This window comes from Pristis pectinata, chromosome 6, assembly GCF_009764475.1.
Source record: "Pristis pectinata isolate sPriPec2 chromosome 6, sPriPec2.1.pri, whole genome shotgun sequence".
Lineage (NCBI taxonomy): Eukaryota > Metazoa > Chordata > Chondrichthyes > Rhinopristiformes > Pristidae > Pristis > Pristis pectinata.
The window spans coordinates 24,598,589-24,613,458 of record NC_067410.1 but is presented as its reverse complement, the minus strand read 5'-3'; the positions used below and the strand labels follow the sequence as shown (position 1 = coordinate 24,613,458).

Below are 14,870 nucleotides of genomic sequence, written 5' to 3'. Positions count from 1 at the left end.
TGTGCCATTGTTGAAAGAATTTAATTTGAAGAAGTCTGCAGCTGAGGGGAAAACACAGGAAGGTTATAAAAGCCAAGTTTGCACAGGTCATTAAAGTCAAAGCAGTGCAAACTAATGTACAAATATTGACTTCCACAGAGGCTGCTACAAAGTGAAATTTATTCCTTTGTAAATAGTGCTAACTTCATAAATTTAGATATTACAAATGGAAGATATTTCAAGGTATAAAGTTGTCTGGTATTTAATGCAAAAATTTGAAGAAAATCCTGCACATCAGCTGCAATTCTAAAGGACCAATCACACGTATATGTACAAATGACAAATAATAGAATCTGCTTCAACCAACTGTGATATATTTAGTTATACTTAACAGAAAAATTATGAGCAGTTCCTACAGTGTAGCATTGCAGCATAAGGCATGTATGCATTATATCTTTGCAGGCATATAAAGGTCCATAGTTTGCAATAGCATTTCTGTGAATAGCCATGATCAATGAAGTGGGGTAGAATTATAGCTACATCATGTTGCGTTGTAACTCTTCAGTAGTGAATTTGCTGTAGTTGTGTTATCAATACCCACCATGCTACTGGGGGAAAAAAAGACATTCTAATTCCAGTATAAGTAAAATTTTAATGGCATGTTAAGTCTACTTGCTACCTTACAAGCTCTTATACTGGAAACTAATTTTCACATATGATGAGTCTCATTCTTTCACAACTTGTAAGATCACTTTTCCTTTATCCCTTTTGTCTCTCATTCAGTCCCACCTGCCTTTCCCTCTTCACTTGATGTATCATAGAATTAAAGTTTCTAACTTCCATTTCCTGGTTCAAAGTTTACTTTGTTCAGTAAAGAGCCTTCAGTCAGATTTGTTAATGAGGTATACAGATGCTTGTCCTCCTTGCATGGGTTCTGGAGGGTGTTTTATCAAATTGGTTTCACAGTTGCAACAAGGTTGAGTATAGAGCCCCGTATAAAGTCTGTGGGCAAGGGTAGCAGTAATAAGTGATTGGCATTAGTTGCTTTATCACTAACTGCAAAGTCCAGGCAATAGTTCTCTGCCATAAATATGAAATATAGAAGATAAGTTAATATGAATTTTGAGTAAGTTCTTGATGCAATCAGCCTATGTTTAAATCTTAAAACAACAAGAACAGGTTAATTTGGACATTTGTTATCCAGTGTACCTTTATTACAGTAGGTGAAGATAGAACCAAAAGTACTCCCTTAAATGAAGAAGATGCATGCTAAACTAATTAACCCAAATTTTATAGTTTAACTGTTCCTTTGGGATATTTTAAAGCTTTCCTTTTGTTTTTTTGAAGTGTACACTATTTTCTTTCATAAATATACAATCCTACATATATATTTTTTTCCACAGTTTGGACATTGTCACATGCACTTCGCTCAATAAAATAAATTTTCAAATAATTGAAAAGCTGGAGGTGGCTGAAATGAATCATTGTAATGTAATGGGGAAGTTGTTTCTTAGGTACCAAGATATTCTTAATTTATTTACGAGGTGTGGGTGGCATGGGGATCGTCAACAGCTACTCCTCATTCCTAATTTCCCTTGAGTAGTACATCCAGTCTTGGAAATGAAGATTCTGTCATTATGCTGTTGGTTAGGAAGCTCCAGGAGTTTGATCCAGAAATGAAGTATGGCAGATATTTTTTATTTTGAATCTTAGATAACATTAAATTATACTTAGCTTTCCTATTGTTAGTTGATTAGTCTGACAAAGCATTGAATGGGTTTGAAAAGCTGAGGTAGTTGTGAAAATAAGACCATGAGACATTAGAGCATAATTAGGCCATTTGGCCCATTGAGTCTGCTCCGCCATTTGATCATGGCTGATTTATTAGCTTGAAGCACAGTCTGAAGCACACATTTGAAAAAAGAGTGTTTAAAATATTATAGTACTGATTGGCAATCTGATTTGAAGATGGGAGGGGACAGAGATCACGAGGTACCCCATTAATGCAGCTGCCCAATTCTTTGAAGTATTGTTGTCCAGTGGAAATAGGTTTGGCTAGAAACTGAAGGAGATTAATTCAGGTATGTTAACTCCATACCAGCTGAGGCAGGTAGTTCGGTACACACAAGGTTGGAATGGTGTTACTTTGTGGAGAAAGGTGGTGGGGGAATGTTAGGAATTAGAAGGGAACTTAGTGGGCTGAGATCAACAGAGTTGCTATAAGCAGGTAGAGGTGAGAAACCAGTAGGTTTAAGGATTAGACAAGGGTCAGGATCACAGGTAGAAGGATCAGGATCAGTTGGAGAATTTAAGGTGAGAGTTGGTAGGGATGGGGATGAAGGTTAGCTGCTATGGATTGTTGGGCAGCACAAATTCCTTTGTTGATAGAGAAACAAAGGACTGCAGATGCTGGAATCTAGATGAAAAACACGATGATGCTGGAGAAAATCAGCAGTCCAGGCAGCATTTGTGGAGAAAAGCAGGCGATCAATGTTTCAGGTCAAGACTCTTCTTCAGGACTCCTGAAGAAGGGTCCTAACCCAGGACATTGACCCCCTGCTTTTCTCCACAGATGCTGCCTGGCCTGCTGAGTTCCTCCAACATCATTGTGTTTTTCATGTGTTGGTATGATGATTGTCAGCTGTGGTGGGTCTATCAGATCGGTAGCTCTCCAGGGTGAGAAGGCATTTGAATCATCAGACTGCAGGTGAAGATTGTGAGCTGATAGGTAATTGCTACTGGGGTGGCTAGGGGCTTAGCAGAGGATCAGAGAAAGTATATTTGTTAGGTGAGAGCTTCCTGAGGCTGGTTGTTAGCATTGGACTTCACTGGCTGGCACTTGTTCAAGCATGGCACCTTTAAGTAAGGCTAAAGTACGTCACACAATAATTGGCCAATCTTGTTTCTGCATGGATTGGCTGCAGATTATTTGGGCGATATTCATGTGGATAAAATCCCAGAAATGATGTTCACTTTGGCATCACATAGGAAACAGACTTTGTAGTTGGATGATTCAGTGAAGGGGAAGGTGAAATCCTAGTACACGTCTCCATAAATAAAGAGAAGTTACCCGATTCCTTAGCAGGCTTAAAGAGAATACATCCCTGGGGCTGGGTGAGATTTATCCCCAACTGCAATGGGAGGCAAGGGAGAAGGGATTGCCACAGCTCTGAAATGGATTTTTAATTCTTCACTGGCATTGTGAAGTACCAGATGACTGGAGGATGGCAAATTTAGTCCCCCTTTTCAAGAAGGCAGCAGGGAAAAACCTGATAATTACAGACCTGTGAGTCTAACATCAGTAGGAGGAAAGTTATTGGGAAAAAAAGTCCGAGTGAGGAATTAATGATCACTTGAAAAGGCAGGGACTAATCAAAGGTCGTTATTATGGCTTTGTCAAGGGCAGATCTTATCTGACTTGAGAGGTAATAAAGTGCCATGATGAGGACAGTGCAGTAAATGTGCTTAACATAGACTTCATTAAGGCCTTTGACAGGTCCCACATTGGAGACTGGTCCAAATGGATAGGGCCCATGGGAGCCTGGGTAAGTTGGTAAATTGGATCCAAAATTGGCGATTGGAGGAAGAGGGTGATGGTAGAAGGTTGTTTTCGTGATTGGATGCCTCTGACTAGTGGCATTCCGCAAGGATTGGTGCTGGGACCCTTGTTTATAATATATTTGAATGATTGCTGGGACCCCTGTTTGTAATATACTTGAAAGATTGGTATGTAGGAGGCATGATCAGTAAGTTTGCAGACGACGTGAAGATTGGTGGAATTGTTGACTGTGTGGAGGGTGGTCGTAGGCCACTGAGTGATATTGATATGTTGGTGAAATGGGCTGAGAAATGGCAGATGGAGTTTAATCCAAATCAATCTGACATGATGCATTTTGGGAATACTAATAAGGCTAGGACATACAGAATGAATGTTAAGGTCCTATGGTCTATTGAGGAACAGAAGGACCTTGGTGTTCAAGAAAAAGATCCTTGAATGTGGCAGTGCAGCTAAGTAAAGTGGTTAAGAAGACTATGGGGCACTGCCCTTCATTGGGCTTCAAATGCAAAAGTAGAGAGGCTATGCACCAACTTCATAAAACATTGGTAAGTCCTCTGCTGGATTACTGCGTGTTGCTCTGGTCACCACACTATAGGAAAGATGTGATAGTTCTGTAGAGGGTTCAGAGGAGATTCATCAGGATGTTACCAAGGTTGGACCATTTCAGTTATGAGGAGTGACTTGAGAGGCTAGGTCTGTCTTCTCTGGAGTAGAGGAGGTTAAGAGGGTATGTGACTGAGGTACATAAAAGTATGAGGGCTATTGATAGGGTATACTTGCAAGAAATTTTTCCCTGTATCAGTGGTAGATAAAACTAGAGGACATAGATTTAGGGTAATAAGTAAGAGATATAGCGGGGATCTGAGAAGAACTTTTTACACCCAGAGAGTGACAAGTACCTGGAAGACACTGCCAGAGGGAGTGGAGGAAGCAGAGTCACTGTCAGCATTTAAGAAGTGTCTATATGAGCACTTGAATCACCTCGGTATGGAAGGCTATAGGCCAAGTGCTGGGTGGTGGGATTAATACGGATGAGTTCCCACTGATTGGTGTGTTCAAAGTACAAAGGTCCAGAGGGAAAGTTATAGATTCATGCACAAGTCCCCGAATTTCCATTAGGTTTAATGTGTAGCTGTCTAGCACACAGATATATGGTAGTACGCAATTTAGTTTCCAGGCAATTCTGTTATTGAGAGCCATCATCTCATTAGCACATGGACATGAATAGGTTTCACAGCAAAAAAGCCATGTATCTGAATTTTATTGTTTTGATATTAATCTGGCAATTCACAGAAGTATTCCATTTTGCATTGATACAACCTCTTTAATATGAAAAAAACTATTATTACAGAATGAAAGATTTTACGTTTAGGTGCAAAAAATGAGTAATAGTCCCCTGTAATTGCAGGGATGCCAGTCACTCAATTCAACGGCTGTTGTCCTGTGTGTAAAAAAAAATGTACTAAGTAATCCAGAAAACATGATGCTGTAAATTGGTTTGCAGTCTTTAACATGCCATTTTAATATCCTCACTCACTATTCAAGGAGGAGATGCTACTGGACAAATATTAATTCATCCTATTTTCTATTCTAATTTCACAGCTTCACCATGGAGTTGCTTTACCATGGTGATGCGTGCACATTAACAAACCTTGATTAACAATCAAAACTGATGGTATAGGGAATTTGAGAACTGTTCACCATTCATTTTGTTAGCTCTGTGTAATATTTAAAAGTACTAATGAGGGACTATTTTTGTTGTCTTTTTGAATAAAGCATGACTGTTTCTACAGCAGATAGCTTCATCTAATATTGAATGTACAAGGAAGCATGAAATCAGAAATAGTTCTTTAATTTTTTTATATCATGTCATCCATCTTTAAAATGAATACTGTTTAGAATTATTTCCCATGACAGTAAATTTAAAACTTTTAATACCATCTTCTGAAGATTAGTTTAGGTGGATGCATAAAGGAAATACAATACGTAGCTGATGATCTTGGTATTGCTGCAACTCCCATCTCTAACCACACACATGATTCTGAAGTTTGATCCTAGATACATAGAATAGACTGCAATAATGAAATAAGAAATGGGCAGCAGTTGGCCAGTCTATTCCCTCAACCCTGCCTCATCATTCAGTAAGAGAAACCATGCATGGATTGGACAACTGTTTTGCAGAGTACCTGTGCTCTGTCTGCAATTGCCATCTTGAGCTTCCGGTTGCATGTTATTTTAACTCTTCTTCCCGCTCCCATATTGTCCTTTCTGTCCTTTACCTTCTCCATTGCTACAGAGAGGCCAAACACAAATTGGAAGAGGAACATATATTCCACTTGGGTAGCTAATGGTATGAACATTGAATTTTCCAATTTCAAGTAAACCATACCGCATGTTCTCCTCCCGCACACACTTACCTGTCCACCTAGTTTTATTCTCTGTATGTTCTTCCTTCATATCCCCCTCCTACCCACCTGGTTCCATCTGCCCATCATCCCCTCCCCATCTGGTTCCACCTATCACCTACTAGCCTCTGTTCCATTTCCCTCCTCCACCCAGTTCCACCTCTCCATCATCCCCTCACCATTAGGTTGCACTGATCACTTACCAACCTCTATCCCCTGCACCCCCTGACCAACTTCCTACAGCTACATACTGGCAATCTTTCCCTTTCAGTCCTGATGCAGGGTCTCAACCCGAAATGTCAGCTTACTCTTTTGGCCTCCACAGAAGCTCCTAGACCTGCTGAATTCTTCCAGCATTCTGTTTTCATTTTGACTCTATTTTATGTTAGTCGGCCACTCCCCTATCCATGTCTATATGTTACTTCCAACCATGAGTGCTCTTATTTTATGCAGCAACTTTTTATGTGCACCTTATTGAATGCCTTACTGAAATCTAAATACACCACATCTTTGCTTTCCCGTTATCCATGATGTTTGTTACATCTTCAAGGTACTCAAGAAAATATGTCAAATATAAATTCATAAAACTGAGTTGACTACTTGATCACATTTATGATTTTCTAAACGTCCAAATATCATTTCCCTTATATTGGATTCCAGCATTTTCCCAATGACAGGTGTAGGTCAACTGGCCTATAGTTTTCTGCTTTCTATCTCCCTCCTTTCTTGAATAGTGGCATTACATTTGTGGTTCTCCAATCCTGTGGATCCACTCCAACATCCAGACTATTTTGAAACATTATAACCAATGCATTCACCATGTCTATAAACACTTCATTTAAGACCCTAGGGTGCAGGCACCAGGCCCAGTGACGTTTTTTTTCTCCAAAGTAATAGTGATTCAGTTCCTCCCTAACTAGGCTCCCCTGACTACCTTTTAGTGTCTTGTACTGTGAAGATTGATCCAAAAGAATTTTTATGATCTTTGCCATTTCTCCAGTCTCATCCTGCAAAGGACCAACGTTTACTTCTATCTACTTTCTTTTTATATATCTGTAGAAGCTCTCAGTATTATATAATTTAGTATTTGCTCTCATATTCTATCTTCTCCCTCTTTACAATGTTTAATCATCATTTGTTGGTTTTTCAAAGTTTGTTAATCCCCTGGTCTACCACTAATCTTTACAACATTGTATGCCTTTTATTCCTAAATCAACCATGAATGGCACCTCCTTTTTGTACAGCCTTTCTTGCTCACCGGAATATATCTTTGCTAAGATTTATGTGCTATCCCTATAAATGTTTGCCACTGCTGATCTACCATTTTACCCAATAATCTATATTCTCATGCTACCTCAGCCAACTCTGTTCTCCTACCGTTGTAATTGCCTTTATTTAAGTTGATATTTAGGTTGATTTAAGTTGATATTTAGGTTGATTTAAGTGTTTAAGTTGATAGCTTCATGGTATTTTGCCATGCCATCATGACTGTTTTCTAGGGGACCCTTTACTATGAAATCATGAATTAATTCAGATCTGAAGTAACCTGTTCTTCAGTTGATTCTTCAACATTCTGAATACATTCTCAAGACTACCCTTACTAATTTGATTTGTCCAATCTACACGATAACCAAAATTTCCCATGATTATTGCAGAACCTTTCTTACAAGCCCTCATTCCTGGATTATACTCTATCCTACAACATATAATAAACCCTTATATATTGCAGTTTTGTGATTTTGCAGTGGAAACCCAAGACTAATTCCAGATGAGGCTTCTGTGTGGCCACAGTGTGATAGAAGAACTAGTGTGAGCAGCATTTAGTATCACTCCCATCTATCGCCATCTGCATCTCATAGTCTTAGTGGCCCCTAAAAGAAATATGAGTGTATGTTCAGCCAGTGAAATGAAACCCAAGAGGCAAAAGAAAGTGATAACAAAGTTAAATTTTTGGACAAACTAAAGGGTGGGATTATTGCTCCAGCCATTGGCTACTTGTTTAGGGTGAAGAAGTTGATGGTGAGGTTTGTCTTTAAGAAAAAAAAATGAAATTTGAGATACCCATAATATCAAGTGCCTCAGCCATTGCCAAAGTAACTTAGCAAGTTTGTGACAAAACATTAGTGAAAACAGAGAAAACTTTGAGCTTATGAATTGAAGACATGCAGAGGACAAGAGCTTATGGATGGAATGGTTATCCATAAGAATATCATGTGAATATTTTTGAAAAGCCACAGTTAGTCAAGCCTTCTTTAATCTGAGCAAAGGATGGTTTGAGGACTTTAATAAAAGGTTCTTTCTTTATAACGTAAAACTATCTGGCAAGGCTGCATCTGCAGGTCATGATGCAGCACAAGTGCACATCGCCTTATTTTGCCGTCATGCTTTTTTAACTTTCCTAGTTCCCTAAACTCTGCCTGCAGGACCACGCCTCTCTTTTATACCTCTGTTATTGGGACTGGTGTGGACCACGTCCTCTGGCTAGGGACCTCACCCTAGAGGATGCTCTCTAGTCATTCAGTGGCATCGCAGACTCTGCAGGAGCTCCTGGACTGCATGCCTGCTCCTCTTGATCTGTCTGGTGATTACCTATTCCCTCTCTGCTCGCATATTCTTAAACTGTGTTGTGACCACCACTCTAAATGTGCTATCTGCCAAGCCCTCAGCCTTGCAGGTAAACCATAATGATTCCAGCCACAGCTCCAGCTTCAAAACCTAGAGCTTAAGCTGCTGCAGCTGGAGACACTGTCTGCATTTGTGTCCCTGGAAGAATCCACCAGTTACTAAATGCTACAGCATTTCATTCAGCTGAGCTGCCCTGATGTTCTTTACCTTTTAGAGTTTAGAATTTATAAAGCAGAAATTAAACAACTGAAAAGACTGACCAGCTATCCACTAATCAGCTTACAGTACCTGCTTTCTACCAACATCTCTTTTGAACTCTGGCATCAGATATTCAAACTGTTGCTTTTCCTAAACTCTCCAAGCCTCTGTTTCACATTTTTTTTAAAAAGTCAGTACGATAAATGTTGTTTATATTTGTTTTCAGATGTGTTCAGTGAGGCATTTCATTTATTATCTGGTGCTATTCAATGTTTAGATATTTGGTACAAAGAAATTTAATAACTTGGATGTGTGACTGAGGAGCAGGAAACAGAGAGAGTTATCAACCCACTATTTGAAGTTAGTTGCAAAGTAAATCTGCTACTGACATCAAAGCTTCCCAAGAAAATCTAGCAAAAACACCTCTTTCTGACATCAGCTGGTGACAAACAGGAGGTCAGTGAAATCTCTGACACCCTGTAGTTATGATGTTGTTACTTTGGCAAGGCAAGAATTCTCACAAAAATCTACAAGGTAGTGTTCCCCCCTCCAAAATAAAGGATGTGCATTTGATTAAAGTGGAGGCTGCAATATCATAAATAACTTTTTCTATTTTAAGTTACTTTATTTTTTGAAACACTTGGGTAATGAATTACAATCCATATGCATAACTTAAGTTATTTTTTAGGGCATGAGAATTTGCCCCACAGCAATTATGGATTAGTATGCCATGAACCTCTTGCTGACTTCATGTAATCAAGCATCTGACTCTCTGGATATTTTGTAATGGGATTAGTTTAGAAGTAGCTGAAATTCACTTTGGTTCAACTGGTTTCTCTTGATTATGGTGGAAAAGACTAGAAATATGCAGCCTTCAAAGGTGTGCTAAATTAGTATTGGCTAGCTTCAACATTTGTGTTAAACTATACAAGTAAAAAAAAATGTAATACTTGGTGTCTCTTTTCCAGACTATTGATGACAAATGAAAGCAGTTTCAACTTTTTACTATCACAAAATCGGGTCAATGACTTTAATCAAGATGGGCATATGATGCAAAACTCCATGGGTTCCACTATAGTTCTCACTGTAGATGATGATTTTGCTTTGAGTATAAAGAGCTTCACTTTGGATTTCTTTGGACATTGAAGGGAGTTTTGGAAAAGATCTGGACAGTTAAATGAAATGAGTGGATAATTGACAAATACAACACTGCTGAGAAGTCTGATTTTGGGAGGGTAAAATAAAATGTAATTATCCGTTCAGAATATTCCTAAATGATGTGGATAAATGGAAACCGAGAATTTCAAATATGTAATTCCATCAAAAAGCTTGTGATAGGTAAAGCCATCTAAAGGATAAATGTTATTTTATGTCTTGAAAATAGAGGTATAACAGTGCAAGGCAGTGGCTAGGTCCTTGTGTCCATTTTGGAGACCCCTTTTGAGCAAATATACTGTGTATATTAACCAAGTTAATACCAGAGTAAAGAATATATAGGAACGAGTGTTTTTCTTTCAGAAGAAAAAATTAATAGAGATTTTTGAACCATAATTGGTTTCGTAAAGTGAGTAAATTCCACTAATTCTTCTGTTTGGGGATTAATTGAAGAGAGGCCATCAATTTAAAGTCATCATTGTCAGATTACACAATGACATTAATGGAAAAATTTATAAAGTGGAGGAATATGCAGGCTACATGGATAAAAGTAGACCAAATTTGTTTGGGATTTCTGTCATCAGGAATTGGCATAAATATGATGGTCAAATAATTTTACTTCTTAATTATTTACAAATAATTTTCACTACATACTTTGAGCATTTGGGGAATGAGGAGTAAAGCGTTTTTATGTATGTATTTTCAAAGGAAGTTTATAGATAGATGATGATTTATTTGACTATCAAATTTAAATACTACATTTTATCAAAAGGAAATTTTAATGCTCTATTCTATAAAAGCCAAACCATTAATTTTCCAATAACTTATTTACTGTATTTAGAGTTTACTTTGAAAGGTTAATACATATACAGTACTTCTGCTTGATCAAATAACCCAAATTTACTTAGAAACCATTTTTGCACCCCTTTCTTAGGAATTACAATACTTGTGAATGTTTGGTATATAATATGTCTTTGCTTTTTTGTTCTGTTTCTGGCTGCACTTACATCTCATTTAAGGGCAATCTCTCAAAATGCTTTTTTTTTCACCAATGTGCTACAAAATTCTGAAAATAGCCCCATTGTCAAGTTCCACATATGGATTTAAAATTGCCCCTTCAGTATTGAGGTGGGTAACACATTCACTGTTGATTTTAGTGAATTAAATTGCTACCATGCTGTCAAGTTCAATTTATATGTTGGATAACCGTCACACAGTGTCCCTGTGTGACCAGTCAGCTCCAACAACAGCTTATGTATCTTTTATTTGTTTTTGTTTTGTTTTCACTTATAGTTGTGAAAAGGACCATTTTCAGAAATTAGAAGCCACAGATCCATACCATTTCATGATTTGATTAACTTTCGTCTTGTGTGTACAATTTTTCAATGTCTAGCCTATGTATCAACAGTTCCAGAACATTGGACTGAATTGGCTCTCTTTTAACGTTTCTAATTGCAGGTTTACCTTTCGACTCATCTTACATCTATAGTTGAGTGGCAAAATGTTGAACATTGCAGGGCAGGACCATTGATTAGTGTTCTATTTCTTTTATACAAAATGTACTTTTGGTAGATTGTGATGATTTATGTATATTTCACCTCTAATTTTTATCATTTCAGAGTTTTATTCTGTTTTAATTTTAATCTCTGAGAATGGTTACGCCCGGAAACATGTTGGGAGAAATACTAACAGTTATCCTTTGAAATAATATTCCTAGTTTTCCTGCTTTTTCTCAGGAATCAGTGCAAAAGAAAGACGAAAGAATTGAGGAATTGGAAGAAGCCCTGCGTGAGAGCGTACAGATAAATGCGGAGAGAGAGGTGGTTCTCGCCCAGGAAGAGGCTTCTAGATCTTCTGCAGAGAAACAGGTCTGCATGAGAGAACTTGCCTTTACCCTTTCTTCTCAGTGGCATAATGTCAGGGGACATTCAATGGATTTCAAATTTTTAACCACACTCCCTCCCATTGTGTGTTTTTTTTAAAATAACTTCATTATTTTGAAAATCTGTAGCATCTTTCATTTCTGAGAAAGGATTCACAGTTGAAATACAAATTGTCTGGACAAATGTTGCCCAGTTGTTTAGCTTTTGTCCTTTGCAAACAAAATGTTAAAGAATTTGTTTATTTTGTTGAATGGTCAGAATAACTTTAAGCTAATTTTACTCAAATTATATTGTAAATTTTAATGACCTCTTATGGATTAAACTGAAGATAAACAGAAGTGGCACTTTATTAAACATGAAAGCATTCTGTGAGTGAGTGATGAAATATAAGCCCCACTCATTCAGGAAGATTTACCAATCTCTTTGTAACACAACTTGTAATGTTTTTTTTAAGTCATGCAGTTTTAATTTGTAATGGTAAAGGCAGTAATAAATGTGCAGAGCTAAATTTCCTTTTCATAAGAGTCATTTATTTATTTTTTCCTGAGTTGCCATTCTTAATTCTGTTCTAAAGTCATGTCAACTTGCTAGATAAGAGTTATAAGCTGCGAATTGACTTAATAATGTTTGGTTGAGAGCAATCTGTCACAAAGATTGACAAACCTCCTTGTATGAGAGAAAACGTATTCCATTGGTCAAACACACAATTCTTTCTCAGGCACGAAAGTGTCACTTCTATTTATCTTTGTTTGAATCCTGCATTGAATGATTTAATTTGATTGCCAACTAAAATTAGCTGTTGGTGCTTCAGCAAGATAATTGTTTCATTTTAAAACTTCACATTCTTCCATGCTAATTGTGGAAATATTCTTTATTGTTTCTGTTGATCCGCCATTGTTTTATCCTGAGCTGAGAACCACAAAAATGTAGTCCACAGGTGTTTCCATCCCTTCACTGTCATCCATCATAAATCCAGTGACTGTTCCCTGACAGAAGCCTAATACTAAAAGTTCTTTCATGTCCTGTACTTTTCATTCTCTGTACCTTTCAGCCAGGCTTCACCTAATTATAAGTATGGAGCCAGCAGATATAGAATGAAACTTTTTCATGGTGAATGCTTCAAGTTGTGACTATTGCCACTATATTCACTTGCTCTTCTTCCAGTCCTCATTTTTCAGTTATTTCAAAGTGTGTAAGTTATGTTTAAGACCATTGAACATTGAATAAATTTTAACTGTTTGAGTACCATTGATCAAAATGCACATTTATGTTTTCTGGAATGAAATATTTCAGTCACACAAACAATTTGAAGTATGACTTGTTTATTCAGTATTATATATGTAGTAACAGTTTCTAGCACCCTAGAATTGCAACTTAATTGATAAATATTGTAAATCTATTTCACTTTTGTATTATTAGATTAAAGCTGTGTACTCAAATGGCTAAAATAGCAATTGCAGTAATGAGTTTCATATGTAGAGTTCTATAGTATATACGGTTGAGATGAATCAGGCATCTTCCTGCTGAAGAATGCAAATAACTTTTCTTATTCTTTGAAGCAATGTTAATTTTACCTTATACTACTTAAATGGTACATAGCAACCATAGAATCTCTTATCACTGTAACTTATTTCCTTGTAGTTCTACTTTTACTTACCATCTAAGCTACTGTTATTTTTATAAATGCAACTGCATGATTATTCTATGTAATAATGCATTCCTGTTCCTAATCTTATCTACTTAAAATTATGATAATGCAAAATATCTCTTTTCCACACCACTTCTTGATTTTGAATCTCAATTGTGATTTCCAGGTACATCTTCTGCCTGACTCTTAAATTTCCCTCTGTTTACTTTCTTTCACAGGGAAACAAATTTTGATCGCCTATATATCTATAGTGATTATGAAACAAACCAACTAACTAACTAACTTGATTTCTTCCAGATATCTTAACCTCTTTCTCTATTTCATCCTTATTTCATTCTGCTGACATGCAACTATTCAACATAACCTTCAACTAATATTGTTTGGTTAATCTGAGTCATTCAATGGTCTTTCTGAACATCTACTCATTATGCAGCTCAAACCAAAGAGGTATATTGACTTCACAATTGCTGCCTGTGGTAATCATGAATTATTTGGAGATTCGTATTATTGATATTTTGTTTGGCTTTTTGAATGGATTTTTTTGTCATAAAACAACTAAATAAAAAATTGCAAATACTCAACATGCCTGACAGCATGTATGGAGACTATGTACGAGAGAGAAATAGTGAGAGAGAGAAAGAAATAGTGAGGGAGAAATAGCTAGAGAGAGAAAGAGACATAATGAGGGAGAAAGATAATAAGGGAGAGAGAGAGGTATAGAGTTATTATTTTAGTCCAGTGACCATTTATCAGAAATATTAATGTGTTTTCTTGGTTAGAAGGGATCTATTTATTAGGAATGTTTGTTGTTTCAGATTGGCAGTTTGGGAAATACCTCCATGCAAAAAAACTAAGCTTTCCAATGTAATTTAAATTGCTTTGGATTCTACAATTTGAAAAGTCTTGTGTAAAGTTGATGTTTGTTAGGAGGGAGATTTTTATCAATGAGCGATATTAAATGGGTTTTGGGGGAAAATAGAAGATGGCAGATAGCACATGGTCCAGCCCAGAAATTTTAGCTTGTGAACTACATTTCCAAATCAGAGCTTAACTTTCCACCAGTGCCAGTGGGATCCTATTTGGCCAGTAGATGAGAGGTGAATTTCAGTTGGAAGAACACTGTTACTAAGTGTTCAAAGTTGATTTTGAACACTGGGGTTTAGAATCCTAACCCCAGAAGCAACAATGTTCAAGGGATGAATTAAGGTGCAAGAAGTCTCAAGGAAGGGAAGAAACCCTTGTCTTCTGATCCATAAGGAAACACAAATAATTTCTAAGTATTTTTATTTCACGGGGCCTTTTCTGACCCTAGATTAATTTCCTGGAGGTTCAGCTTGATAGCCATGTAGGACCACCATTATGATCTGAATTACACAGCAATGAGACGCAAAGCAGGTGCAAATTGTATTTCAACCAAG

General features: G+C 37.1%; 1 protein-coding gene across 12 annotated transcripts in view; it reads left to right on the top strand.

Moving 5' to 3' along the window:
* The window catches only part of LOC127571453 (ERC protein 2), a 629,628-nt gene that overhangs the window by 343,922 nt on the left and 270,836 nt on the right, over positions 1-14,870 (top strand). For 11 of the 12 annotated variants that reach the window (XM_052017829.1, XM_052017828.1, XM_052017827.1 and 8 more), the window contains one exon: positions 11,658-11,789. The exons of the other annotated variant lie outside the window; for it this stretch is intronic. In XM_052017829.1, the coding sequence (XP_051873789.1) occupies positions 11,658-11,789 (132 nt within the window). The remainder of the gene's footprint in view (positions 1-11,657; positions 11,790-14,870) is intronic. 12 annotated transcript variants of the gene reach the window in all.